This window comes from Pseudopipra pipra, chromosome 2 (assembly GCF_036250125.1).
Source record: "Pseudopipra pipra isolate bDixPip1 chromosome 2, bDixPip1.hap1, whole genome shotgun sequence".
Lineage (NCBI taxonomy): Eukaryota > Metazoa > Chordata > Aves > Passeriformes > Pipridae > Pseudopipra > Pseudopipra pipra.
The window spans coordinates 33,757,640-33,785,622 of NC_087550.1; the positions used below are offsets into that span (position 1 = coordinate 33,757,640).

Below are 27,983 nucleotides of genomic sequence, written 5' to 3' on the forward strand. Positions count from 1 at the left end.
TTAATAATATTAAATTCTCTTTTAAAATTCTACTTTTCAGATGGTAGGATTAGAGTCTATAAATATATCTGGGCCTGCTATAGTTATATATTCTGTATTTTTGTGTTGAGGAGACATTTCAACAGATTTTCCCTTGGAGAAGGGTATTATAAGGAAGTGGTGATGTTATACATCACCACTGTTGTTCTATTTCTTAAATGTACAAGCTGAACAACATAATGGTTACCTAAGTGGATTTTTTTCACTTTATAAGCAAATATTTGTGTATTTTGGAAAAGGAAGTTGGAGAAGGGTGAGTTTTTTTCTCTTCTAACAAGCCTGTCTAAATTTTAGGTATGTAAAGACCTACCTGCTTCCAGAGAAATACAAGCTGGGCAAACGGAAGACTTCTGTCAAAAAGAAAACTTTTAATCCAGTCTATAATGAGATACTGCGGGTATTTATCAAACTACTACTAGAAATTAAATACTGCATGTGTGATGTATGAGGAACTTTAACTTTTAGGCACAGGTCTAGATGCACTCAAAAGAGATGTTATCATGAAAGGGATTGCTCTGTAGAGATGACTGTGTCCTTCCATTGTCCTTCACTCTACAGTGGACTCTGGATACAGCATTGAGAACACTGACTGTTTGATACTTCTTGCAAACAAATACAAGCCAAGTATGGTCTTAAGATGCTTGAAATAAAAAGGAAAGAGCTGGGTTTTATTGGTTGTTGGCTAGTTGTTGGTTGGTTGGTTGGTGGTTGGTTGGTTGGTGGTTGGTTGGTTGGTGGTTGGTTGGTTGGTGGTTGGTTGGTTGGTGGTTGGTTGGTTGGTTGTTTTCTGAAATGAAGAAATGACCAGTTATGGATTTATAAACCCGGACACATTTTTTCTAACCTTATCACTTTCAGACACAGCATTGATTAAATATTCATCTTGTTTTAATTTTTTGTCCTTGTTTCTTCCTCTGGGCAGTATAAAATTGAGAAGGATCTCCTAAAGGACCAAAGCCTTAATATCTCTGTCTGGCACAATGATACCTTTGGGAGGAACAGCTTCCTTGGTGAAGTGGAGTTGGATTTAGGAACTTGGGACTGGAATGATCGATCCAACAAGCAGATCAACTGGTTTCCCCTCAAGCCAAGGGTAGGTTGGCTGTTTTGTATTTTCTGCTCAAGTTTCATAATTTGCAGGACAAAACAGGTATAACATGGTAGTCTTTAGCACTAATTAAATTTCACTAATTTTTAAGCTGCTCTGGGTAGGCAAATGTAAACAAATGTTAACAGGTGCCATGTTCCATCTATAGATGGTCCATGACTGTCTATGAAGAAGTGATATATTCTTGTGCCTTTCTGCAAGATAACTCTTGTTGAGGCTGATTTTTAAATGGATTAAATGAGACAAACATTCCTAAAGAAATGAGTTTATAGAAATGCACTTTCTGTTCACAAAGAGTAAGTTTCCTGATTGGAAGAATATATTTTCTAGTTTTAAATAAGCATACAACAGTGGAAAAATGTGCCCTCAAAGCCTGTTTGTCTCCTCTGGGTCTAGTTTTCTGCTTTAGTAGAAGAGCTATGTATCTGAATCACTGTCAAGTGATTAAAAATGCCCTAAAATCTCTCACATCCTGTAAACTGAGGGAAGACTGAATGATAAGGAAACCAGAGAAAAAACTTGCCTCAGAAGTCAAGCTGGTTCCAGTGGAATAATTTGCATGGTAAACTCTCTGTGCATGAACTGCGAAGTCTGAGATTTGTAGGTATACAGAAATTTTTTTATTTTATTTTTTAAAATTTTTTAATTCAGATTTCAACAATGACTCTTAATCTAGAAAATAGAGGGGAGATGAAACTAGCACTCCAGTATGTCCCACACCCCATTGGAGGTAAGTGTTGCTGCTTTGCTTGGGTTTGTCAGGTCTTTTGGGGTTTTGTTCTTTTTCCTTTTTTTTTTTTTAGTTAAAAAAATCTGTTTAATGTTTTTCAATCACTTCAGACATCTTTTTTTTAACAAAAAGTAGATTTTCTTTTTTATTCCTAGAGGATTGAGTCACCCTGCTTGTGAATTCAGTTAAGGATCCCAAAAATCACTTTGGGATCTTTTGCTATTTTTAAGGTTACTATGGAAGAAATTAGCTCATTGTTATAACCTAAGATTTGTAGTGCAATGTATGTGTAATAAAATTCTGTTTTCTCAATAATTTTAGAGATTATAAATCATCAGTCAGGGCTATGATGTGCTAAATAAACAATGACAACACATTGAATCGAAGCAATACTAGATGTAGGAAATAGAAGTAAGTATTTAGAATGCAAAAATTTATAGCAGTATGATCTGTTTGGTTTAATCTTGTCTGACAGCTGACAATGGACAAATCCGAGAGTGAAGCCAGGCCAGGTCTTTAATCCAGACAGTCAGTCAGTCAATAATAATCAAATATATTTAGAATACAAAGGAGCTTTTTTGAAAGCATGAGCAGCAATAAATGCTAACATCACATAGCATGAAGACAAGCTGATCTCCTTATCTAGGAGGCTTGGAAAGAGAAGACTAGTAGCTTGTTGTAATAAAAGAAAATTTTTTGTAGGAATGCAGACATGATGTGATCTTGTACTACTTTGATGGGATGAAGATTTCAGCTTCCAGAGTACAGAGAGCAATGTTGAATTAAGTTGTGAGATAAGTCTAGGCTGAATATCACCTCTACAAATGGGCAAGAACTGCTCCATCATAGAAATTACCTTTAAAAGTGATCTGCTTAAGCAGATGTTTTGTTTTATTTTTACAGGAAAGAAGACTCTATCTACTGGTGAGGTCCACATCTGGGTGAAGGAATGCCATAACCTTCCTCTTCTGAGAGGAAACAGGCTCAACTCTTTTATTAAGTGGTAAGAATTGTTGAAGGCATCAAACATGGTGGACTAATAATGCTACAGTTGCATTTTCTAATTGTATCTTCATTTTTCTACCTTCATATTAAAAAATCCCCACTGAATTGTTTTCTAATTCACCTTTACTGTCACGCAAATTCTCCTGCAGGGCTTGCAACTTCAAGATGGTAAGTATATACCACCAAGTAAAAGTTACTGGGAGAATGTCCTGTGTAATCACTGCACTTTAGTTTTGTCTCTGTTACTTGGTGGGAGGACAGGTCGAACTCCACCTGCTTTTATTCGCATTTAAACAAAGTGTGTTTGTGCAAGACTATGGTTTAGCTTAGCAAACCGTGGGAGGAGACAGAAATGAGAAGCATAGCTGTATTTCTTCCCCCTTCCTTTTCATATACAGACTAAAAATGTAAAGAGACAAGAATAACAAGATGGTTGGGGAAATCTCTGGCAGCAACAAAAGGTTTTGGTGTCAGTATAATACAGCAAGTAAACTCACTTGTACCTCTTCCCCACTTGACTTGCCCTTCCATCTTCTGAAGCACAAGGGCGGATACATGCTGCCAGTATTGCTTGTAAGGAACTGAGAATATGACCCTTGTCTTCATCTCCAAAAAGCATCTGATCTTCAGCCATGTTCTAACATGCCAAGCACAACATTAATCAGTAGCTTTTGCCTTTTCAGTATGTTTAATGCAGGCTATGGTGTATAAGTGCAAACTGACAGTGTTTTTTCTTTCTGAAGTACCATTCTTCCAGACACTAGCAGAAAAAGTCGCCAGAAAACAAGGACAGTTGCAAAAACTACAAACCCAGTATTCAACCACACCATGGTGTATGATGGCTTTAGACCGGAAGATTTGAAAGAAGCCTGCGTAGAACTCACAGTCTGGGACCACAACAAACTAGCGAACCACTTTCTGGGAGGTCTCCGGATAGGCCTTGGAACAGGTACTGGACAATTACCACATTAATACTTAATTTATTAAATAGTCTTTCCTGGTTTTTTTTTCCTTATTTCCTTTCCATTTCTTCTTGTTTTGAGAAGATCACTGAATAACCTTTCAGTTATCTATTTACTGAAGGGTTCCATTCAGAAGCTTACCTATTCTTCAGCGCAGGTCCTGAAATGTTAAAAATAGTAGTGTTAGCACGACTGACAACTAAGGCAAAATATTAGAAATAAACCTTTGTCTGGGCATACATTGTATCTGGTATTGTTTTGATTACAAGAATATGCTATTCCTGCACCCAAAATCGTGATAACATCTTACAAACTTATGCGTGCAAAAACTAGGTGTGTGGTGTAAAGACAGCATGGGGTGGAAATAAAAGGATAGATGAGGAATGCATGATAAGATTTGAAAATCTTGAATAGGAAAAATTATAAATGCAAATAAGTTTTTAGCATAAGGGGAATATAAGACATGCAGATATAACAACAGTAAAAACATACTGTTCTTCTATTTGTCCCTTTCATTCTACTCTTTGGTCTGAAGGGAAGATGGTTTTGGAGTTTTCTCAAAAAATACAATGTAAAAATTACCCTTCATAAATTTACTTCTTGCATAGTTCACCAGAATAACCTAAATTACAAATTAGAATAGTAAATCTCAATTTGAATTTTAGAATACTCGAGGTTCCATTTCAGTACAAAAACCAGTATCTTGTTTTGTTATTAAATCTTCTCAGATGTATGGGAAATTAACATCTTTCTCCTTGAGATTGTGACAAAAAATTAAGGATAACAAGGAAAAAGTCTGGAGAAAGATGACAAAGTCTCTGTGTGAAACTGTGATTAATTGTATTTGATAGAAGTGTTCAAGAGCAAAAACGCAGGACTGGATCTCCAAAGCACTAGGTCAGCTACCTCAGGAGGTGTAATCATTTTAGAGCAGGCACATTTGATTGTCTGCTCTCAACTCTGCAGCATATTAAGTAATGTTTCTCTTAAAACTGACATTTTTCTAGGCAAAAGCTATGGAACTAGAGTAGACTGGATGGATTCCACTTCAGATGAAACTGCCCTTTGGGAGAAGATGATGAACTCTCCAAACACCTGGATAGAAGATACACTACCTCTCAGGATGCTTATGGTTGCAAAATTGACAAAATAAGGTGGCTTTTTAATTGCTAGTGTCAAAAGGAAACCTTGGGAATGAAATAGAAGGTGTGGGGGATAAAACTTGGAAGAGGAACACAGTAGCAGTTTTGACAGTTTTTGCTCTGTTGCCGTTCTGGTTTTGTGATGTCATATGTCACTTCATATTTCAAATTAAACATTTGCCCACGGAACATTATGTAAATTTGTAGTTGTACATTTCTAGGATACGTAAGTTGCTTCTTTCTCCAGTGAAAGAAGCATGACATGAAGTGGTACTGTTGACGTCCCATTCTACAATGCCCAGAGGACTAAGTTCCAGTGTACTGTAAAAAATCAGGGTTATAAAAAGTTTGCTATATATATATATATGTGTTAATCATCTTGCTAGTCTGCAATACTTACTCTTAAATACTGAAGACATAAAGATGATTTTTTTTTCTAGTGCTACTCATAAAGATCTAACTGTGCCAATTTTAGTGATGACAAGTATGTTGAGTATTTATTCTTCAAAGTGTGCTTGTTTGTACCTGTATCTATTAGCTTGGTTTTTCACAAGAAGTAACTTACCTGTGCTTCAGTGCCACCATTAGGGGACTGGTGGGACTATGGTGGTCTTGGCTTAAATAGTTTTGCAGCATAAGAAATAAGAATGGAATTTGTAACTTGTAGAAATGCATGCTACTAATAAATAAATGCATGAAGTACTAGATGTATTACTTTTTAAAATAAAAAGCAGCCTATTAAGACTAAATAGGAATTCAATGTTTATTAAACCCCAGTGGTTTATGTTAACCATTCAGCTTGCAATACAACAAAATGCAGAGAAAATATTTTTGAAAATAAATGCACATTTATTTGTTCCAACTGTGCATGTCTAAAAGCCAGTGAAATCTTGCAACTTCAGTTAGACGGGAGGAGGGAGCTCTTCACAGTTCCAACTCAATTGCTTGATTTAACTTTAGAAATTTAAATGCTACTTGGAATTTATTATACACTATGAATGGGAAAAAGGGAAGGTGCTATTCAGCCTGCTGGGGAACCCACTTTCACTCTCATGAACCAGGCAGCCTGTGGAGTTCACAAACGCCAAAAGTAGTTGCAAGTCTTTCATATCTTACTGCTTCGGGTGTTTTGTATGATTGGTAGCTGCCACAGCTTCCACTTTGCCAGACAAATACATTTCTTATGTGACCAGGGAACATGTGCATATGACCCTTCAGAACAATGTATTTGTACTGAAATGGTAACAGCAGTTGGTTTGATTCTATATCCTTAAAGAGACACTCCTGAAAGGGTGGTGATTCCAGAAAAGAGGCACCTAAGTTATTTGTATTCACTGCCTATATGAATTAATTTTTCACCTGAAAACATATGTTGCTTTTAACATGACCTACAGTTTCACAGGATTAAAAGCCGAGATTGAGGACTTCTCCAAGCTTGTGGAAGTTCTCTTTCCTTTTCCAAATTTGTGTGGCTTTGACAGTATCAGCAATGTTTGTTTGCTAAGAAACACTGCCAGCTCTTTCAGCCACCCTGGTGGGGCTGGCCCAGCTCCAACCAGCCCATATGAGGTCATGAGCTCTGGGGTGACTGAATTCAGTGTCTCGCCTCCATGGAGACAGAACCTCACAGCAGGAGTGATAACAAACAGACAGGGGAAAGAAAATACCTGGTAAGAAAATAGTTTTCTTCAACCCTGCTCTTTATTGTATTTCCACTGGATGGCCTAAACCTCTCAGTCCTTCTCCCCCTTCTCCATTATTTTGAAATGTTTTGGCAGGATCCAAGGTAGCAACAGCAGTGGGAGAGTACGGGATAGTGGAGACAGAACTGATGTCCGTACTGATGGTCACTACTACACAGCTCTGAAACTCTACCTGCTTCACAGGTGTTAATCCATTTTTGCTGTACATTATTTTTCATCCTTGCTTTAAACTGGTGCCTTCTCACATCCTATCTGTATCTCCAGTCAAAGCCCAGGAATTCACAAAACCTGATTATCAGCATGCTGTTTCATGTGCTGTGTAGTTTCAGGTCTGCGTCCACATGAAAAACTTGTAGATAAGTTTTAGGCTAATTTTTCAAATATCTGGGTAGCATACTGTGTGATTCAGCACCAATAATCATTTGGGTGCCTATGTAATACAAATATTTCCCTTATTTAGAAGAAACAGCCTTTTAAAATTATAGGCCTTAAATAATTCAGCAAATCAGTGTCAAAACTCAAATATGGAACTGCTTCTCCAGTCACAAAGTCTTTGTATCACAGGGCATTCAGTAATCATTAGCATTGTATAGATCTCTTATTTTATTCATAAATCTTTAAGCATGAGATAAGACTATTCAGTTATTTTTAATGAGTAATATACTATTAAAATCCCACAAATTAATTAGAAGTCTGATGTAACCCTCTCTTTATTTGTAGTCTGTAGGAGAAAATAAAGGCAAAGGAGAAGGATTGCTTAAGGAATTATTTACAGATTTACTTACAAGCTTTTTACCTAAATATGATAGTAGTTCTTGTGGCTATAGCAGCAGGACTTTGAGAAGGAATAATTAGCAAAGCTAAATCAGCAAATGAATAGGCTTGCATAAATACTAAGCCTATATCCTTGCTTTTGCTCATGGAGTCTGTAAACCTTCTTCTCAGTCTGCCTGACTCTGAACCAAAGGATGTGGGGAGGGCTATAGGGCTGTATGGTTTCAGGCTGACATTGGTTTTGGGAGGTCTTGTCCCCCCATATCAGTTTCTCCGGACTTCCAGAGAAACTCCACCAGCTTATAGCACTAGTGTTGGCCACACAACCACTGGGTAATGTTTAATCATGCTGAGTGTCACTAAGAGAAGCAGCCACTATAACATTTCTTCTTGTCTTTTTGTGAGACAGGGGCTCCATGGCTCAGGATGAGAGAGGAGCAGGGATGGCCAACTCTACAGGTGATCTAGAGACAGGCAAAGACATGGATGATCTGACAAAAGGCCTGGAAGAACTCTGTGATATCTCTAAGGAGAGGAGGGAGAAAGCACTGCTGCTTTTACATCTAGAAGAGCAGCATCATCTTATGTCTATGCTGACAAAGAAAGCAGATGACACACAAAAACGCTGCAGAGCCCTGGAGCAGCTCAACATGGAGCTGGAGAAACTAAGGACAGAGGCTGCTCTGAAAATTAAAACTCAAGACCCTGCAGATTCAGCATTTGGAGGGGCGCTTCATGGATCTGGCCAACAACCATGAAAAGATGATCCAGTTCAAGAATGAACACAGGAAACAGCACATGCAGCTGTGGGAGGAGAACAAGCGCCTTCGGCAGGAGAAGGAAGTGCTCTTCAGCCAGGCTGTGAGGGAGAAGGAAGCTGAAGTGCTCCGGCTGGCTGCCCAGGCCAGGAAGCTCTCACAGCAGTTATACTCCCTGCAGGAGAAACATACTTATGAGAGTTGCAGAGCCCAGGAGAGAGAAAAGGAGCTGCTAGAAGCTCAGAGCCACCACGCAGGTGCCTACAGCCGGGAAGTGGATTCACTGAAGAAGCAGCTGCAACTTCTACAGGAGAGGCACCAACAAGCTGTTGCAAGGGCAGAGCAGGCAGAAAGTCAGCAGAGGGCTCAGAGCACTGAACTGTGGGCTGAGCTGGAGAGGGCACACAAGGAAAAAGAGCAGCTATTGAACCTGGCCATGGAGAGGGGCAAAGCTCTGCAAGATAAGGAACGGGAGATTCAGCAGCTGGGGGAGAAGCTGGAGGTTGCGGAAGAAGCCATGCTGAGAGCAGGAAGGTGCTATGAGAAGGAGGCAGCAGCAGTGGACAAAGATCTGAAGGTCCAACAGCTCCAAGGACAGCTGGAAAGCAGCAAGCAGGCGTACAATGAGCTCTCTCTGCGGTTCGATGCTTACAGAAAGCACAGCATGGACTTGCTGACTAAAGAAAAGAACACTGAATGTCAAACTCCGTCACTTTGTTGCATAACTGCATCGTTTTCCACTGTCCTCTCCTTGGCAGGTGCCTCTGTGGCAACACATCACTGCATTTTGTTCCTTTCCATGGGGCCATCTTCTGGATTCTTTGTAATATCCTCACCAGTTTAAACCTCCCTACAAGGACTGGTTTTTGTCATTACACTTTTACCTAAGTAAATCTCTACATTGTTAAATCTGAACAGGTATTCATTAGCGTGGAAAACGTAAAATAGGAATTTTATCAGTTTACTCCTAATCTGCTGAAACATAGGTTTTCTTTCTTTCTTTCTTTTTTTTTTTTTCTTTTTTTTTTTTTTACAGTTAAAAGCACTTTATTTTTCGAGATGGCCAAAAGCTCAAACCCTTAGCCTTTTGTCCTTGATTCTTCCTTGAAGTCCAACAGAGGTCGGGCATGTAAGAGGCAACACTGAAGCTCCAAGAAAGAAATCCCACCTTGCAATGTCTCCATCATAAACAGTCATAATTCAGGAACTTAACAGGTTAAATACAAGAACAAGTAATACACAACAACTGATGGCCAAGCAAATTACCATGTATAGTTTTCTAGTAGTTCTACTGCAGTTTTCTAGTAGTTTTCTGCAGTTGTTTTAATCTTGTTTAATGCAATAGCATTATTTATATGCCCATTCAGCTCAAAATAAATTATCAAGTCTTTTGGGTGATTTCAATAATCTTTGAAACAGATTGAGGTTCTGGATGTTCTGCCAGGATTTTTTTTTGTGATTTTAGGTGCTTTCTGTAGAAAAATAGCGATACACCCTTTCATTTTGTGTATGTCTGGCAGTTTTTGCCAAAAAAAAAAATCTTTCCTGTCAGCATTCTGGGATACAGAGACCTCCCACTCTCTCTTGCTTGTCTCCTAGGCAAGGAGGTAGGTTTTAGCTGCTGAGGTTCATCTGCTGCTCTTTCAGCCTCCAACAAAAAAAAAAAAAACACAACAACAAAACCAAACAAACACCAACAAAACATAATGGGCCAATCCCCCACCAGGGCTGTAGGCAGCTGCCTCTGGAGTTCCCCAAGTTCTTTGCCACATGCATATACCTTGAGATAACTCAAGGATTTAGATAATGGCTTGAGTATCTCTTGGTCCTGAACATCTACAAAGCCACAGCATCACATCAAACTTGGTATCTATTGATCTTGTGTACAGAAGTGATCAGAAACAGCAGGTCTGGAGATCTTCCAGCCTGTGACCTGTTCATCTCAAGGCCTTACTGAACCAGATGTATTCTCTAGCTCTGGCACAGGTTTCCCAAAGAAGCTGTGGGTGGCCCCATCCCTGGAAGTGTTCAAGGACAGGTTGCATGGGGCTTTAAACAACTTGATCTAGTGGAAGGTGTCCTGGCCCAGGGCAGGGGGTGTGGAACTAGATGGTCCCTTCCACCTCAAACTGTTCTGTGATTCTGACTCTACATAAGTAGTAGTTTCCAGCAGAACTTGTCTTCTGAACTTCCCTGCATTCTCCTTGAATATTTCTCACTGCCTGCTGCATGACAAACCACAGCATTTCTTTTGATCCTGGCTCCTACAAGTGTCATTCCACACGTTTTATGGACCACATCCTCCTACTTTTTAACCATACTTCCCCCTTCTGTGCCCACCCCACGTGCACATTTAATTTTAATGCTGGCATCTAGAGTGTAAATGCCAACTGACCGAGGCTACACACTAGACTCATGGTCTGAGGAAGGGACACAGCAGGGCTAGAGCTGGCTGCTCTGTTTGAAACAGTTGGTAGGCAGGGAAGAGTGACTGTATCACCGTGGTCACTGCAAAAGAGTCTGGGACCAGATGCCTAAATACTCTAAATCTGGGCAGAGGACACCCACTCACTGTGTGACAGAACAGTCCCACAGGCCTCTGTGCATGGTGGTGGGAAAGCCCCCAAATCCTGCAGTCCCCAGGGACATGCCCCCTCCCTTTCCTTGGTGATGTCTATGAGTGAGAGACCTTCCTCCCTACTCCCTCACCCATCACACCCCCCTGCCACCTCATACACCCCAAACTCCATCTCCTATACACTTCTCATCTCTGTCAACCACATGTGCCTCCCTTCACAGCCACCCCCTACTCTCACACACCCTGTTGTCCACAAAAATTGGATTCATGGTATGCAACAAGCCAATAATTACACACTCAAGAGAGATGTTATTTATTTGAGTTGCAGAACCCTGGGTGCTTGGTGGTGTTCCACAAATCGAGCATACCAACTATCGAAACTTTTAAGTATTTATACATTTTAGAAAACAAAGGCATTAGTGTTCATGGGCTTCAAGTTACATAGGTCTCTTATTAATTGGTATTCTATCTTCCACTGGTTAGTGATTCTCTGGCTTCTCATATCAATTAGTCCACATGCTCAGTCTTTCTCTTCTTTAGGGTCAGTGGGCTGTGAGCCAGTGGTCACGATCGCCTCCTGCTGGCATTACCTTTTACCCCATTAGAGCTGATTTCAGCACAATCGCCGAGTTGGGTTTATTGGTTTCTTTCTTATCTCGGGAGTTCTGCCAGATGCTCTTGTGGCCTGTAAATTCTGCATTCTTTGTGTCCGCTATCAGTGGTACATCCTTCTCCCCAGGCTCTGTTAACCTCCCCCTATGTCTGAGATCCTTGAAGCATGTCAAGCCCTAAAGCTTAACGAGGCAATTCTACCGACAAGTAATTTGTCTTTCTAACACCTGGACATCACTCAGAGACGGCTTGCCTGCTCCCTATCTGTTTCACTGATTAAATCTCCCTTCTCGCTGATTAGGCTTGAAAGTGTACGAAGACCAAACGTCCAAGACCATCCTTTCTTAAGCAAATGTTTACATTTTCCCCAGTTTGAAATGCCCTCCGCACCCATTCACACGTGGTTCCCCTCACCCCTCCCCGCCCCCGCCATTCCACCTTCCCGGCCGCCGCTTTCCCGCGCGCGGGCGCAGTCGCGCGGCGCCCCCTCCCGCCGCTTCCCGACAGGCCGCGCGCCGGGAGCGCCGGGCCGCAGCCTCGCGCCGGTTCCTGCCCTCGGGCATCGTCCCTTCCCGTCCCGCCGGGCCCGCGCCCGCCCCCGCCATGCGCCACAGCCTCACGCAGCTGCTGGCGGCCTCGGCCGGCGGGACCAGCCCCTCGGGTGCCGTGTGGCCGCTGCCCGGAGCGGGGCAGGCCCCGAGAGGGCGGGATGTCGGCGGGGAGGGGGACCCGGGCCCCGCGCGGCCCAAGCCCCCGGGTGCCTCGGAGCCGCGGCGGCAGGAGAAGGAGGCCGAGGCGCCCAGCGGCCCGCTGGAGGTGTGGGAGCAAGAGGACTGGTTCCCGGGGCTGGAGCTGGGAGACCTGCTGGAGGCGGCCCGGCCGGACTGGGACCTGGAGGCGGAGCTGAGCGGCTGTTTCTGTGAGGAGCCGGAGCCGCTGCCCCCGCCGGGCCAGGGCTCGCGGCCCGCGGTGCCCGGGCGGCGGAGCGGCGGGGCCGGCAGCCGGCTGAAGGCGGCGGCGGCGGCGCGGCTGAACCGGCTGAAGAAGAAGCAGTACGTGCTAGGGCTGGAGAGCCGCCTGCAGGGCCTGGCTGCCGAGAACCGGCAGTTGCGGGACCGCAACCGCGGCCTGAGCCGCCGCCTGCGAGAGCTGGAGCGGGAGAGCAGCTACCTGCGGGCCGTGCTGGCGAACCAGAGCGCGCTGGGGCAGCTCCTGAGCCGCCTGGCCGGGACCCGCGCCGGCGGGCTGCAGCTCAGCACCAGCCTCTTCAGGGACACGGGCAGCCCCCGCCGCCAGCACCAGCACCTCCAGCCCGCTGGCGAGAGCAGCGACCACGACTACGCCCTGCCCAGCTCCCAGCCCCGCGGCCTGGAGGACGCGGCCGTGGGGACTGAGGCGGAGGAGGAGTGGGCGGCCCCCGGCGGGATCTGCCTGCACGTGGACCGGGATCAGGTGTCGGTGGAGTTCTGCTCCATCTGTGCTCGGCGGGCGGCGGCCTCCTTCAAAATGTAGGGTCAAGTACCTGCTGCAAGTACTCGTGGGGTTCTCACCCCTAAGGGCCTCGCGTCGCGGCGGAGGAAACAGGCGATGGTGCGGAGGAAAAGAATCAATACAGTGGTGATGGGGTGGTATTGGGGGAGATGCAGAGAAGGGGGACCTGGCACTTAAGTGGCCAGGGTAACAGAAAAAAATCCTCTCGAACGGCACGTTGGGAGCCAGACGGTGGCCTTGGTTCAAGGTGCTGTGAATCTGGCGTGTGGACGGTAGTGGTGTGAGCCTGTTTGGCGTTAGGAGTCGCGCAGAGCTGCGTGCAGCAGTGCGACAGTGGTCGTGCAGACTGACACGCGTGGTGCACACGCGGAGGTGCCGCCGGAGCCCGGTCGCAGCACTTGGGTGAAAAGATCATGCCGACCCGATGCATGAAGGTGTGCTCGGCTCCGCTTCGCAGTAAAGATAACGCTGACTACCCGGTCTTGAGTCAGATAATGTCTAGCCTGCTTTCCTGAGGAGCCGAAAATGCTTGCTTAGAAAACCAAACCAAAAACTCCATCGTCACTGGACAGACTTAAGAAAATAGTAATGATCGGCAAAAGAAAGCATGCATATAAAATTGTACTGCATCTCAGTTATACATTACTATTAAAACCTCTCTGACAGTTTCTCTTTTAGGTGCTTGCCCTGCCAGGCTCCGTTGTGTAGGGGTTAAAGAACAGTCGTTTTCCACCTCGCAACCTGGTAAGGATCAATATATTCCCATAATGCGGTATCAGACAGCTTGCTTTGCTTATCCCAGTCTCTTGTAATGACTGGTTCAGGAAATAATTTCTCTGGTCCTTGGCCTACTCTGCCGAAATGTTTCTAGCTCTCAATGGTAACTAATAGTGAAAGCTACAATCACATCACTCTCATTAGCTGTTTTCCTCTTTTCCTTTTTGAAACTGATACATTCACTACATAGCCAACACACAGCTACATTTGGAATTAAAAAAATGCTCATGCCATTTGAAATAGAAATTTTCTATTAAACCAAGTATCTGATGAGCTGAAAAGGGAAAATATGCTAATAAAGGGGATGTGCATTTATAGCTTTAATCACAGGGGACTGTCCCAAAAGTGTAAGTACATTGCTTTTTAAATTAATTAAAAAAAATAAATTTGTGACCTGTTAGTTTAAAATACTGTCCAGTGTTAGGGATGCACAGTACCTTTCAAAAGTCCTTCTCTAGCTTGCTCTAATTAATGATGCAGGGTTATACCTGATTAAACAGAACCTGAACACTGGTTAAATCTGTACAGTGGAATCCTCATGTAGAGGAGTCAGTCTTTTGCATGGACCTCTAACGAGAACTGGGTTTGAAGAATGCAGTGCATCAAAGTAACTTGTTACTTTATCTTCCCTTAAGTAAATCTCTGTGCCCATGCACACTGAAGTTCCTATGTTACTTCAGAGTAGCTTTAAAGTCTAAAAAATGTGTGTATATGCATGTGCTTAATTTTACTGTAGAGTTCTTAATTTAGCCTCTTACAGTATCCAGAAATCTATAACTCGATACAATTAAGCACAGTTTGGAGATAAGCAAATATGTATCTTGAGGCTAATGATTTGAAAAATGCTCCACAATTAACTGAGATAGGAGAAAGAATAGTTTGACGAACAAATAATGTGTGTTTTCTTGTAGTAATCAGTGTTTCTCCCTATCACAAAAGATGAGTGGGTTCTTTTTTCAGTTGTATTATAATGTTTAGGTTGTTTAAATGTATGTCAGTTGGGGGAAGAAGGATTGTGGAAATGATAATATGTAAAGTGAGGTTTCACAAAGAATACTTTCCAGATCAGTTTCATTTATTAAATTCTTAAGAAAAAGTCTATTTAGTGGTTCTGAAATACTGTTTCTTAAAGCCTTAAATTTTGTGTTTAAGGCTAAGTAGGTGAAAGTGTTTTCTCCCAGTCATTTGCTTCATTGGTGCTAGACCCTATCACATGTTCATCAGTATAAAAGGAGTTTGATTTTCTTTGTGAAACATCACTGTGTGATAAAGTATATGTGTATTTAGCATCCTTGTTTTTCTTTATGCTAAAGTGGATTCAGCTGTGTTGGGGCAGAAGAGACGGGACCAGCTGCTGGCCACATTTCCTGCTTTATTTTAAAAGGTAGTATAAGAAATGAGAATAAAGAGGTAACAGGGCTTTCGCTGTCTTTGGTTAAAAAGAAAAAAGTTGAATGCTGGGATCATTTACTGTCATTCAAGATTTATTTTTTTTTAAAGGCAATATCCTATCAAACAGGTTTTACTCCACTGTATGTAGAATTCCACCTGTTCAGGGTATATTGCCAGCACAAAAGAGACTTAGTGGGATATGTGTTACCTTACACCTCTGTGGTGGATCAGCAGGGCTGTTCAAAGTTTCAGTCTTAAATTGGGTAACTGCTGTAACTGATGGGTTATACCCGTGCCACAGGAGTCAGAGTTAACCACCAGGACCTGCACTGACTGATATGCAAAATGGAAATAATTTAGATTCAACCTAGGCTCAACCTGCCTAGCTCAGACTTCATGAACATGCTTTGTTTTGCAGTTTATTGAAAAAAGAAAAACATTAATGTAGTATAGGATGTTACAGTGGCATTTTCACAGTTACTTCAGTGTAGAAGTGGTTTTTAAGTTAAATATGCATTCTTTCTTGTCGCATCACTGCTAAATGGCAGGGTCAGGGACTCAGTTCTTCTGGTCTCTGTGTGAACCCGCACATTGCTCTGTCGTGACACGACCTGTGAGCTGTGTCTGAGAGCAGCTGATTTTCTGACATGCAAAATGATGTATTTTGGTATAAGAACAAGGTTAAGTCCCAAGAAAGTCAGTGGCTGCAGGCATTTGTAGTGCCTACTGAATCATATTTAAACCAAATAGTGGGGAGGAAGCTATTTGAAACTCTTGACTGTACTATCTGTATGGTGTATTATTAATGTAGCTTTTTGAAGTGAAAGCCTTGAAATGAAAAATCTTAATACTTGAAAATATATTGTAAATGTTTCCTTGTAATTATGTGCCATCCAGATAAGAATGCAATATCATAATAAAATCAGACTTGTTGATCTTTCAGTTTATGGGCTCAAATGTTTTTTCATCTTTTTCTTCTCATTAATGTCTTGGTTCATTAAACAAAGTGGGAAAACACGAAAATGCTGTTTCTGCTCTCTTTGTGGGTCATCCACTGAAAACAAGATAAAATGGGTCAGGGTATGCAGGAGAAATGTTCTTGCTCATCTGTATTGAAAGATAATTTTGTGGTAAGGACAAAGGTGTTATTCCTTGAACTGCAGATAGAGCTGTACTTCCGAGAATCAGCACTTCTTGTATTTTATAGTTGTTTTTCTTTCTTAATTTTTTAAAATATGGATATGTTTGATCAATATACCATGGAGGAGTAAAATGCGTAAACCCTTCCGTGGTCTGTTGGCATCTTCCTGCTTTCTGTCCTATTTTTAGGCTCTGAAGTTTGATGACTGGTCAATAATATGTTGCTGAATCACCATCTCATCAAATTGGTATTTCCATGCTAAACACTGGAGTGAGTGTAAAACAAAAGGTTTGACGGTGCTGCAAAGACAACATTTTCAGAGCTCCAGAGTGAGCCATGCACTGTACTTTTTGATTTCTGTTCATCTTAAATGCTTTATTTGTAGGACAGTTTAAAATAGCGCTTTCCACATGCAGGCATCCTAGTGAAAGTGGTCTGCAGCTTGATGAAAAGGAATGTTTCACAAGAAATAGTGTAAAAATTTAAAAGCATACTGGCATGCTCAGCCTTTTTGGCCTGTAGTTGCAGAAAGTACCCTGTTCAGCGTTGGAATATGTGTTTGTTAAACTTCCGTACCACAGAACTAAGTGGTGCCAGTGTTCAGCTGTGTAGCTATGTAGCTACTTTTTCAGTATTTCTCCACCCCAGAGTCAACCAAAGAAGCATTTAAAGTATTTAAATAAGAAACAATTGAATGCTCAGTTCTCCTTTAGTCCTTTATGGTTTGATTCTGGTGCTGTGACTCTTAGTACTGTTCTAAATTAACTTCTCTGTCTTTCCTCTGAAGAGCTTTGCAGCAGGAAAAAACAAATCAGTGCTTCTGCAATCTGTAGATGCCTGGAGAGATGATACCAGAGGAAGTGCAGGAAACCCTGTTCTAACACTTGGCATCTCTTCGGACTTCCAGATTATCAGAGTTCTCATGTAATTTGTCAAAACTATTATCAGTTTTCCCTGTGAAACAGAAGAATCTTCTGCAAAACACAAAGGCCTTTACATTTACTGATTTTTAAATTCCGTGTTTTCTAGAGCTTTTAAAGAGGTTTTCTGCTGGAATCAGCAATATTCTGGTTATTTTTACTATTTATTATTAGACTGTAAAATGTCTGAAGGATATGTTAGGTATGGGAGCTGTTCAAATGGACTCAGTTTAAAGAACACCCTGTACCAAAATTGCATATTGCCAGTTGCTGATTCTACAGTTTTACGCCTGAAGTGGGATATGTGGATGTGGGGAAATAATTTCTGTGGCGAAATGATTCTGTGCTCATTAGCAGGAGGATGCCAAGAGCAGGACTAGGGTGTGTACCAGGAAGATGGGCACATCATTTGCAGAGGGCTGTGGAATAGATTGTAAAGTTGATATCCAGCATCAAAAACGGATGCAATAATCACTGAACCAGTCATAGTCATTCTTAAAGATACTACTGCAAAATAACACCTTTATTTTATGTTTTTTATTATTGCATTTAAGTGGTTCTGTTGGTTAAAGTGATGGCTTCTGGAGATATGACAATTCAGTGTCATGTAAAATAATTGCTCTGTGAGAATCTCCAAAGTCAGGGTGGTTAAGGTAAGGCCAAGCTCTCTGTTTAGATGCAGACCAGTATGGGAACCCCATATGACACAGTAATACTTTGAATCAAGGGAAACTGAACTATCTCTGTGTAAAAACAGGTAGTGTTTGCTGCTTCCCTGTACAAATCAGGCTGCTACTCCTGGTTATAGAGAAATAGGGTGGGTGATTTTCCTGCTGTAATGACAGATTATTAAGGAAAAGGTAGATAAACATGATGAAACTCCTTAATACATTTTTCATCAGTGCTACAGCATAACTTTTAACCCAATTCAATTAGTCTCAATGCTGAATTCTTTAATTCTAATTAATATTTCCACATGCATCTCAGGGGATACTAGAATTTTACTAAAGTGTACATGAATTGACCAGTAACTGTACAGCTTTTACAATCACAGAATCATTTAGGTTGGAAAAGACGGAGTTCAACTTTTGACCAATCACCAACTTCTCAACTAGACCACAGCACTGAGTGCCACATCCAGTCATTTCTTGAACACCTCCAGAGATGGGGCCTCCCACCTCCCCCTGGGCCATCCACTCCAATGCTTAACAACGCCTTCTGTGAAGAAATTCCTCCTGGCACTTTATATTGCTCTAGAACCAATACAGTCACCAATGTGAAGACATGCCTGACTTGTAAATGCATTACTTTAGACCACTGATCTTAGAACTTGAGGTAGCTGAGATATCACACCAGCCCTCAGAGGCCTCGACACACTTCCATCCTTCATGAAAAGAGTAATTTCAAGGCAAAACAAGGATAAAGTGTGCTCTGACTAGACTGTTTTTTGGTTGCTTGATACATATGCTGGGAAGCCTGACACGAGTATCACTCTGTGTGCTGTGTGATAACAGTGTTCTCTTCAGTGTACAGTGGGATCCTTATAACAGCCTAAAGGAGGTAATCTTGTGACAGAAATTTTGTGCTAGCAGAATGGAGAAAAGGGAGAAGAATACTCAGATTTTGAGGAATATCTAGAAAACCCTTGCCATGATCCCCCCTTAAAAAAAAAAAAAAATCTCAGTAGTTTGCATTATGAAGAAAAAGCCTCCTTTTTCAAGAATACTCATTTTAAGAGCTTCTAAAACATGTAGCATCACCTTAGAGCCAAACACTAAGCAGGCAGTATAAATGCTTTTTCCCCCCTCCATGTCCAAACAAACACACCTGTCTATAATGCTGTTATTCAGATGTATACTTTAAGCTGGGCATAACAAAAAACTTAACCTGCATTTAAGTTCAAAACTTGAAAAATGTCAGTGCAGAGTCTTTGTTTTTCTATTAAAAGAAAGACACAAAGCAACAACTTCTTTTCCTTGTTTATTATGGTTACTTATCCAAGGCAACTGAAAAGTTATTTTAGCTCTTCAGGATCCCTGCTAAGGTGCATCTGCTGTAGTATTTTGATATATATTCCGTGCTGTTTAGTGGCAAGATATAATCCAGTTAGACACTGTACCAGTATACCCAGACTCATCTTTCTAAAGACAGGCTGAGTGATTGTGAGCCAGTAGCGTACTGCGTTTTCTTTCCCTGGCAAGGGAGATGACATGTACCTAAACAACATAAACAGCGGTAGAAACTTACTTCTTTTTGCCAGGCAAGTGTCAAGATTTAACATTATAAATATTTAGGTAGATAGTCATTTTCTCCTTCTTCTCCTAAGTTAAATTCACCTGGTGGTACTGAGCTCTCTGGATAAATGCTATAAAACATCCTGACCCTGTACTGAGTCTTGCCAAGCCTCGCTGTGCTCTGAATTACAAAGAACGACACCTGCCAGGGAGTTTGGCTGCCAGGCACTGCCCAGGGTCACTGAGGTCTCTCAGCTGTCCAGCCATCTTCACTGCTTGGCAAGATGGCAGCCACCACTGCCCACAGCCAGGCACATCCAGGGTGGCTTGTAGGGTTCCAGTTAAATACAAAGTGCTTCACAGTGGATTGCTCTGCAGATCTTGTTTCATTTTGGAGGCTTGGTGTAGCTCTTACAAACTTCACCTTGTAATTAGATGACCTTAATATAAATCCCCTCCCCATGTACTACGTGCCTACAGGAAGACAGGTGTGCACAGACTTAAATTCCACAGAATTTACTCTGAGAATGGCAGATTTAACCAATAAATACATTTCACTCATTACAGGTTAATAAGACATACCTGGCTGCAAGGCTTGCGTTCAAGGGGAGAGCCAGGAAAGCAGGATAGAGAGCACCCACAACAGCTCCCACTAATCCTCCTCTGACCACAGCACAGACCTCACAGTTCAGCTGACCTGCACAGCAAATGATATTTCAGTCAATAACCACACATGCTCCACCACATCAATTTATAAGCTGTGTGCAAGAACGTGGAAAGAGGCCCTTGACAGAAACTGCCACGCTGTACAGGCATGCAAGAAATTATGAAAGGAGGACTCTTCCTTTTGCAAAAAAAAAACAAAAACAAAACAAACCAACACTCCCATTCCAACTCACAAAGAATTTATCACTCTAAAGCTGACCTTCAAATAAAATTGTACAGACAGGGGAAACTGAGCTGCTTCGTTGCAGTTGCTTTTACATGACTTTGAGTGAAAAATCTAAAAACAAGTCATGTGTAACAATTATTTTTATAAATCTACATAAACATGTATCTCCTTTCCCACTCCACTTCAAGAACTCACTGCTGCCCAATGCATTGTTTTTCAAACCCTGCTTTACAAACTGAGGTTTTTCAAGACCACAACAGTTCAAGAGCACTGCTCTGCAGGGAAGAAAAGCTCCTCTAGTGTTATGTTGTGGATGGAAAGCAAAGCCCTTCTGAAAACAAGGAATAAAGAGGTTTTTACCTGAAAATAAAGGACCACGCACAAAAACTTCATAAACTGCTGCTGTTGAAAGAAACGGAATAACAGCCATTGGCACAGCGGACACCAAGGAAGCCCTTCTGATATTTAGGATGTTCCTGAAGAAATTATTTGCTGCTAAGCCACATAAGCTTGAATTTACTGCTAGGAAGTATGATCCATGATTACAAAGGTTCCTGTGAAAGGAAAAAAGTCATTTTAGCAATTGAGAACAGTAAAACAGTTTACTCAGTGTTACAATTCTTTTCTGAATATCCTACAACAAGGAGTAAGAGAGGTAAATCACAAGTGCAAAACAGAGAGGAACTACTTTCAAAAGCAATCAGTACAGCATCCTTTGTTACATGCCTGAGTTTACACACACTTCAAGAGTGAAATGACAGAAAGGCTGAGAAGCCTTTTCTACAATTCTTTTTTAGTTTATTACAGCTAATGGAAGCTTCATTAAATTTGCTCTCCTAATCAGCATGTTTCTAAGGAGAATGTTTTCTGAAAAGAAATTAAGAAATACATATATAGAATCACAGGTAGCTCCTGTAATCAGCCGTGTTTTTAGCCTGCATACCCAAAAGTATAGGTTTAGTTTCAACATTAAGAGCTTACAGAACAGATCAGGTGGGATAACTCAGATTTTGCAATAATCTCAGCAGCTGCTGGCGATCATTTGTAGTGAACCTGCATGTTGAAGGGGTCTAAGCTTTCCTTGTCTGCAAGGAACACATGGATTTAAGGTCCTACCTTGCTAGTTAAAGGCTACAGAACTCCAATGTACTGGTTTACAGAACTGGAGCTTCTATTTCTCCCTTGATAACAGAGGGACTGAATTCTGTTATCTACGATATTTTTAACATATGGTTTAGAGCAACTACTCGTGTTGCAAACCCTAATAGGGTGAAGGCAGAGTAGAACAAAGCAGTCAGAGAGAGTCAGCAGCATTTAATATCTTAACAAACAGTTCCTGTTTGAGTACATCACATCCCAGCAGGTAACACAAGAGAGGGAACAGGCAAGCATGCCAATTTTATAGGCCTGATGAGCAAATTTATGTAACTTCATTTGACTGACAGAAGGAAGTTGTGCTTTATCTTTAGCATTATAGCTGGCACTATCTGGTTAGTGGAAACAACTCTTTTCTTTAGGTTTCCCCAAATCTAAAATTCACAGAATGGCAACTATTGCCAGGCAAAGCAATTACCTGGAAGGCACTCTGATTCTGAGGCTGTACCAATATCGTTATGTTAAAAGTGTCTTTTTAAAATTGTATTTATCACTAAAGCTCCGAAAAAAATAAATTACTTAACTGATCACAAACTTTATGCTAGGCCAAATGTCATATTTACTTGTAGTTATCAGAAGTGACAATCTTTAAGCCATTTAGCAATTAAAATACATAATTTAAAAAAAAAAAATCAGTCTACTTAAAATTCTTCATTTTAATGCCTAGAGTAACATTAAGCACTGGAAAAAATCATACAGAAAATACTTCAGAGATGTGCAAAACTTAAAACATTTGACATCAAAGACGCCAACAATTTCTCATTTTGAACAGAAAAATACCTTAGTTCCCAATATATACCAGATTTTCAAAGATGAAAATAAGCTACTAATGTTTCAATTCTGCTGCTATATAGAGAGAGCAAAAGAACTTTACTGGTCAGATCTCTTCTCTTACCATTATTTAAGAGCTATTCTTTTTTTTGTGCTTTGTTTTAAAAAGAAATTTGCTTTTCAAATCCCCATTTTCCCAATTCTCAAAATGTCCATGGAATACTTGCTGCAAATAAGCCATTTCATTCTGTTGGGATGTTTACAGTCACAGGCAGTGAAATGCAGGTGGGCATATCCATAAATGTGGAGGACAGAGATTAAAATTTTAGCGGCATATTTAAGTATCCAAAGGACCAGCAGAAACTGCTTAGGCCTGCTGAAGTACACAACTGCTACACTGCACAGAAGGAAAGAAAGAGAGGATGGAAGCCTTGGTGTTTGGGGTTTGGTTTGTTTGCTTTAAATACAAGCTCCCTAGTGTTAAAAACACATGCTTTAGTGAACAGGAACTCTCTCAGTCTGACTGCAGAGTGTTTGCTCTTCCCTTCCAGCTATTAGTGACCTCCCCTCTGGATATACAAGCCTAAAGTCCTGCCAGGACTGGCAGCTACTTCTTTCCAAGGCCCAGAAGTCAGTCCTTAAGTACCACAGTTTCTATCCAGACGTTACCACATCACCACTGAGGTATCTGCCTCCCCTGCTCTCCTGAGGAAGTCTGAGTGTTTCAAGTTGAATGTGAGGGCAGCAGATCCTATGCAAAGTTGCACCCTTTGCTTTCTCACCTGTGTGGAGAGGCCCTGTGTTACTACCAGCAGCTTGTTTAGCCAGCAATTCAGTCCTATTAAAAAATATATAAATAAAATAAGCTTCCAATTCCTCTTATTTATACAGAATTTATCCAAGCTGATACACACATGCAAATGGCTCCTAACAGAACCCGCTCAGGTCCAGTAACGTTTTGCAGTGCAATGCAGTATCACAAAACAAAAAGGTCATTTGTGAGGCCCAGAACTCATTTAGCTGACTTTATGCTGCACAGAAACCTGCTGGTGAGCCCGCAGGGCTCCAGCTGACTCCTCCACCACCACCTGGATACCTCAAGTCTTGCCTTCCTGAAACGGGAAGCAGTGCAGAATGAAACGCAGAAACCAGCAGGTTGATGCTCACTAAGTTCTGGCCCCAGGCCAGCCCTGCTGGACACAAGATGACTCCAGCAGAATCACATTTCATTTCCTAGAAAATGTATTAGCTCTAGCATAGCACTATGTGAATGCTCAGAGCCAGTCCAGGCTGATCAGCCATCCCAGAACCCTAAGCATTGGAGAGCACACACTAGAAACCAGTTGAACAGGACCAGAGCTATCACTGAACTAACCATATTGGAAAAACATAAAACAAGTTCTCTCTTCTGGGCACTAACAAGCATCTTCACAATTAAGTATTTTTGTAACTGCAAAGAAAATTTGTAATATGAGAGTAAGGAAAAAGAAAAGCCTCCAAAAGACTCGAAATGTTTGATGCACTTATCTTCATTTATTTTACCAGCACTTACTGATCTGTTTTAGGAAGCTCATTTAACATCTTTTGTATGATTTCCATCTGCTTGAGTCTTGCCAAAAATAGACTTTGCTGTGGAGAATCTAGTTCAAGAAACTCTCTTCCTGTCATTCTGGAGTCCTGGATCATAAGGAAAAAACAAACAAAACAAAAAACCACAAAACCCCCAAAGTTACACAGCCCCAGTATGAATCAAATAAACATTTAGACTCTTTGCCACCATGAATCACAAATGTATTTCCTATTTTGCATGGCAATATTCCAGGTTTAAACTGATTTAACTGTCAAAAAGAGGTGAAAGGAAAAAAAACCCAAATAAATCCATACTTTGTAAAGATTTAAAGAAACGATGAAGATACCTACTCTACTTTTATACTCCACACATAAGGACTTTTTTTATTGGTACCCTTAGCCAGAGACTTATATACTACATCAGTTGTACTGGGTTTGTGTGTCAAGGTTTTGGAAGCTGGGGGGCTGCAGGGGTGGCTTCTGAGATGCCAGAAGCTTCCCTCATGTCTTGCAGAGCTGTTCCAGTCAGCTCCAAGATGGACCTGCCACTTGTCAAGTCTAAACCTAACTTCAACAAGTGGCAGTGTTTGTGAGATAACATAGCTAAGAAAGGGTAAAAATTACTGCATAGGAGCAGCTGGAAAAGAGTGAGAAAATGTGAGCGAAACAGCCCTGCAGACACCCAAGGTCAGTGGAGCAGGAGAGGTAGAGCTGCTCCAGGAGCAGAGATTCCCCTGCAGCCCATGGTGCAGACAAAGGTGAGGCAGCTGTGCTCCTGCAGCCCATGGAGGTCCACAGTGGAGCAGATATCCACCTGCAGCCCCTCAGGGATCCCATGCCAGAGCCTGAAGGAGGCTGTGACTCTGTGGGTAGCTGCACTGGAGCAGGCTCCCGGCAGGACCTATGGCCCCATGGAAAAAGGAGCCCACTTTGGAACAGGTTTCCTGGCAGGACACGTGAGCCTCTGAGGGTCCCACACTGGAGCAGGCTGTTCCTGAAGGACTGCACTCTGTGGAAGGGTCCCACAATGGAGCATTTCATAGAGAACTGCAGCCCGTGGGAAGGACTCACGTTGGAGGAGTTTGTGGAGAACTCCTGTGGAAGAGACCCCACACTGAAGAAGGGAAAGAGTGCAAGGAGGAAGGAGTGGTAGAGACAACATGTAATGAACTGACTACAGCAACCCCCATTCCCCACCTTCCTACATTGCTCAGAAGGAGGAGATAGAGAAAATTATGAGCAAAAAGAGGGGTGGAGGAAAGGTGTTTTAAAGATCTGACTTTATTTTTCATTACCCTACTCTGATTTGATTGACAATATACTAAATTTTCCCAATGTTTAGTCTATTTTGACCATAATAATAATTGTTGAGTGATCACCCTCTGCTTATCTCAACCCATGAGCTTTTATTTATACCTTCTCCTTGTCGTGTTGAGGAGGGGGAGCGACATAGCATCTTGGTGGCTACATGGCAACCAGCTGAGGTCAACCCACGCCAAAACCTCTTGATTAAGCCTGGTGTTTAGCGATTCAAATGCTTGTTTTCTAGATATTTAACCCCAGAGGAAATTCTCACAGATCCCCTTTGCCAGTCATACTTACCTTAAGTTACTTTTATGACGTGAAAGCTCAGTCGTAAGTCCTGTCTATAGGACTGTGCCTGTTCCGGTTGGGGCTTGGCAGGATGCAGGAACGGAGAAAGCAGGACAAGCGGGCAGGATCTCACCGGGATCACTCCAGGCCGTCTCAGGAGAGTCCCAAACCTGTGCTTTGGGTAAGACACAGCGTCACGGAGCTATAACCACCCACCGCTCCCTGACTCTCGCACACGTTTTGCACACGTATCTCTCCCTGATCTTCGCACGCCGCTGGAGGCCCCCAAGCCCCGCAAAGCCCCCGGCTCAGGACAGAGCCCTCACCCCCGACCTTCAAACACCAGCCTTACCAGCCGCCGCCTCCGCACCGCGCTCACCCTCCTGGCCACGCCGCCGAGCTCAAGCTCCGACCTTGAGCTGTCCGGGAACACCCAGCCCCGCCGCCCCCGTCGGGCCGCTCCCGACGCCCACAACATGGCTCCGCCTACCTCACGCCCTCCTTGTGGGCGCCGCCATCTTGCCCGCTCACATGACCCAGGGGCCTCAGAGGTCGTCTCCAATTGGGCGGCTGTCCGCCGGCCCAGCATGGCGGCGGCCGATTGGGCACGGGCCGGGGGCGGGGTGGGGCACTGGTTGCCGGGGTGGCGAATGGCGGCGGCTCCTCGATGGCGGCGGGGCTGAGCGCGGACCCTGCACCGGCGGCCGGGACGCGGGGACTCCCCCTTCCTGCGGCGGGGGGAGGCCCAGTCCTCGGGGTAACCCGCTGACCCCCTCCCCTCAGCCCGCGCCCTCTCCCCGTCCGCCCCCCTCAGCCCCCGCACCCCTCCCACCCGTCGCCCTCTTCCCTCGCCACCGGCTCCTTTGTGCTCCCTGCCCGTCCCGCCCTTCCGAGCGCCCCTCGTCCCGGCTGCGTCTCGCTCCACCCCACCGCCGTCCCCTCCTTCATCCTGCACTTGCGTCCCGCCTGTCTCTCGGCAGCCCTGGGGGGGATTGTCCTCGTCCTTAAACCTAGCCCGGCTCCTCCAGCTGACCTGTGCCCCATCCCACTCTCCCCCGACCCAGCCAGCCTCTGTGCGCTGTCCCGCCTCAGAACGCAGCACAGTCCCCCTTGGGTTCGGGAGAGCTGGGGGAAGGAAGGAGGGGTGGGTAGAGAGGGGTGAGGGAGGAGAGCCCTGGCGCCCCTGCCTGGGGATGCGGGGACGGACAGATTCCGGTTGTGAACATGAAAGAGCAAAGCAGAGCCGCCCCCTTCGCAAACACGGTTCCCGTCGCCCACAGACGATGCAAAGCAAAGCCCCGGCATGTGCATCGCAGGTCCTCATTCGCGCGGGGAAGGGAAGCGCTCGAAGCTTGTTCGCCTTTTTCATACATTTCCTTAACGAGGTAGATGAGGAAAATCCATCCCGTTTCTGTTTCTCTTTTTGTTTTTGTTTCTTTTTTCCAGAAAAAGGGAGAGAGAGAGAGAGGCTCGTATTGAAGCCAACCAGCTGCGCTTCTGAGTGGGAAGCTCCGGACTGATCTCACGGCTTGCTTTTTATTTCATTAATACTTCATTGTCTCTGAAAATGAACCATTTGTGAAGCTCTTCTTCTAACTCTGCTTATTCCTGTTTCATGAGGTGGCTGCTACTGTGCAAGGGAAGGAATGGCATGAAGTAAATGGCTCCAGTATAAGCAATCTGCTTTGCCCAAGTGCCCAGTGAGCAGCACTGTCACTTTAATAATTCCAGGTCAAGGGATTGCTTTCCTCGTTTTCAATCCTCTTTTAATACATGGGAGGATCAGAGGGACATTAAAGCCGTAAGGCTGGGTGGCTTGCAGATAATAAAAATGAAAGTGACTGCCCAGTGACTTCTGTTGGGTAAGAGGGTGATATTTGAAGGCTGTTGTCTGGTGAGGAAAAAGGGACCTTTTCAGTCTCCTGTGTAGTCATCTAATACATAGCTAGCAAAATTAATTCAAGAAGTTAAAGAGACACTTTGGATTGTTTTTGTCTTCCTCCTTATTTGGATTATTTGGGCATTTTTGTCCTGCAAATGATATGTTTTTGAGCATGTACAGGTGGAGTATTGAGACAGCTGCCTAGAGATGGACTGTGCCTTAATTGTATTGCATAAAATCTTCTAATTTTCAAACTTTGCTGCCAGAAGAGGAGTTATAATAAGGTTTTATATTGCCAAGGAACATTTGCCTTGTATTTTTATAGATTCAGATATATTTTAAAGAAATTGAAAACATCTCTTAAAAAAGAATCAAAAAGCTTCTTTTCTCCCCCCCCTTTTTTTTTTTTTCTTATTTTCGGGAAGCACCAGAAGTCCAATACAAGGGAACAGCAAGTATTCATAGAAATGAAGATTGAAGCTGCTTTTCCTTACTGAACTGTAAAAGTGTTCTGCAGTAGATAGCCAATTCTTGACCTCGCAGAGTGCTCCAGTGGTACTTTGTTAGTACCTGTAAATAAGTGCTTGCAACCAGATTCAGAAGTAGGAAGAAGAATGCCAGTCAAGAAGAAAGGTGGGCTATGAAGCTTCATATCTCATATTGCGTCTTCATTGTGTTAGATTGTTGATTTCTGGTACTTACAAATTCAAATTAAAAATGTTTTAATGGGGAATGGAAATCGTTTTTCTCTTGCA

At 42.9% G+C, this 27,983-nt stretch overlaps 5 protein-coding genes across 28 annotated transcripts in view; 4 read left to right on the top strand and 1 right to left on the bottom strand.

Annotated features, from left to right (window-relative positions):
• The window catches only part of SYTL2 (synaptotagmin like 2), a 52,839-nt gene extending 47,104 nt beyond the window's left edge, over positions 1–5,735 (top strand). For all 6 annotated transcript variants that reach the window (XM_064644930.1, XM_064644929.1, XM_064644931.1 and 3 more), the window contains 6 exons: positions 334–436; positions 962–1,132; positions 1,799–1,877; positions 2,781–2,880; positions 3,626–3,831; positions 4,852–5,735. In XM_064644930.1, the coding sequence (XP_064501000.1) occupies positions 334–436; positions 962–1,132; positions 1,799–1,877; positions 2,781–2,880; positions 3,626–3,831; positions 4,852–4,997 (805 nt within the window). In that variant the 3' untranslated portion in view covers positions 4,998–5,735. The remainder of the gene's footprint in view (positions 1–333; positions 437–961; positions 1,133–1,798; positions 1,878–2,780; positions 2,881–3,625; positions 3,832–4,851) is intronic.
• A 132-nt stretch (positions 5,736–5,867) lies between these two features.
• CCDC89 (coiled-coil domain containing 89) lies at positions 5,868–9,130 on the top strand. The gene is given in 5 exon segments (XM_064644978.1): positions 5,868–6,656; positions 6,765–6,872; positions 7,873–8,164; positions 8,166–8,912; positions 8,914–9,130. Coding segments are annotated over 5 exon segments (1,467 nt in total). The 5' UTR covers positions 5,868–6,369; the 3' UTR covers positions 8,947–9,130.
• Positions 9,131–11,895: 2,765 nt separating this feature from the next.
• On the top strand, positions 11,896–20,066 carry CREBZF (CREB/ATF bZIP transcription factor). Of its 5 annotated transcripts, XR_010428201.1 has the most exons (4): positions 11,897–12,919; positions 13,569–13,646; positions 14,993–15,063; positions 17,000–20,066. XR_010428201.1 is itself a non-coding variant. In XM_064644981.1 (3 exons), the coding sequence occupies exons 1-2, from the start codon at positions 12,015–12,017 to the stop codon at positions 13,615–13,617; spliced, it is 954 nt and encodes a 317-aa protein (XP_064501051.1). In that variant the 5' UTR covers positions 11,898–12,014; the 3' UTR covers positions 13,618–13,646; positions 14,993–16,013. The 5 variants fall into 5 exon arrangements, 2 of the variants coding, with proteins under 2 accessions (XP_064501052.1, XP_064501051.1); XR_010428203.1 differs by lacking the exon at positions 17,000–20,066 and having other exon boundaries at positions 11,898–13,001; positions 14,993–16,013; XM_064644981.1 differs by lacking the exon at positions 17,000–20,066 and having other exon boundaries at positions 11,898–12,919; positions 14,993–16,013.
• LOC135407292 (transmembrane protein 126A-like) lies at positions 19,100–25,935 on the bottom strand. The gene is made up of 6 exons (XM_064642209.1): positions 25,837–25,935; positions 25,360–25,521; positions 23,737–23,861; positions 20,619–20,812; positions 19,949–20,063; positions 19,100–19,348 (listed from the first exon to the last, which is right to left on the bottom strand). The coding sequence occupies exons 1-6, from the start codon at positions 25,933–25,935 to the stop codon at positions 19,147–19,149; spliced, it is 897 nt and encodes a 298-aa protein (XP_064498279.1). The 3' UTR covers positions 19,100–19,146.
• Positions 25,936–25,990: 55 nt separating this feature from the next.
• DLG2 (discs large MAGUK scaffold protein 2) overlaps positions 25,991–27,983 on the top strand; it is a 998,134-nt gene continuing 996,141 nt past the window's right edge. For all 15 annotated transcript variants that reach the window (XM_064644938.1, XM_064644939.1, XM_064644940.1 and 12 more), the window contains exons 1-2: positions 25,991–26,103; positions 26,793–27,861. In XM_064644938.1, the coding sequence (XP_064501008.1) occupies positions 27,843–27,861 (19 nt within the window). In that variant the 5' untranslated portion in view covers positions 25,991–26,103; positions 26,793–27,842. The remainder of the gene's footprint in view (positions 26,104–26,792; positions 27,862–27,983) is intronic.

Excerpts from the sequence above, each read along its gene's own strand:
- CREBZF (XM_064644982.1), top strand. The coding sequence starts at position 12,015 with ATGCGCCACAGCCTCACGCAGCTGCTGGCGGCCTCGGCCGGCGGGACC. Across the intron at positions 12,920-13,568 it reads GCGGCGGCCTCCTTCAAAAT|TTTCTCTTTTAGGTGCTTGC; the intron begins GTAGGGTCAAGT and ends CCTCTCTGACAG.
- LOC135407292 (XM_064642209.1), bottom strand. The coding sequence starts at position 25,935 with ATGCTGGGCCGGCGGACAGCCGCCCAATTGGAGACGACCTCTGAGGCC. Across the intron at positions 25,522-25,836 it reads GCCCACAAGGAGGGCGTGAG|CACAGGTTTGGGACTCTCCT; the intron begins GTAGGCGGAGCC and ends TCTTACCCAAAG. Across the intron at positions 19,349-19,948 it reads AACGCAAGCCTTGCAGCCAG|GTACATGTCATCTCCCTTGC; the intron begins GTATGTCTTATT and ends TATGTTGTTTAG.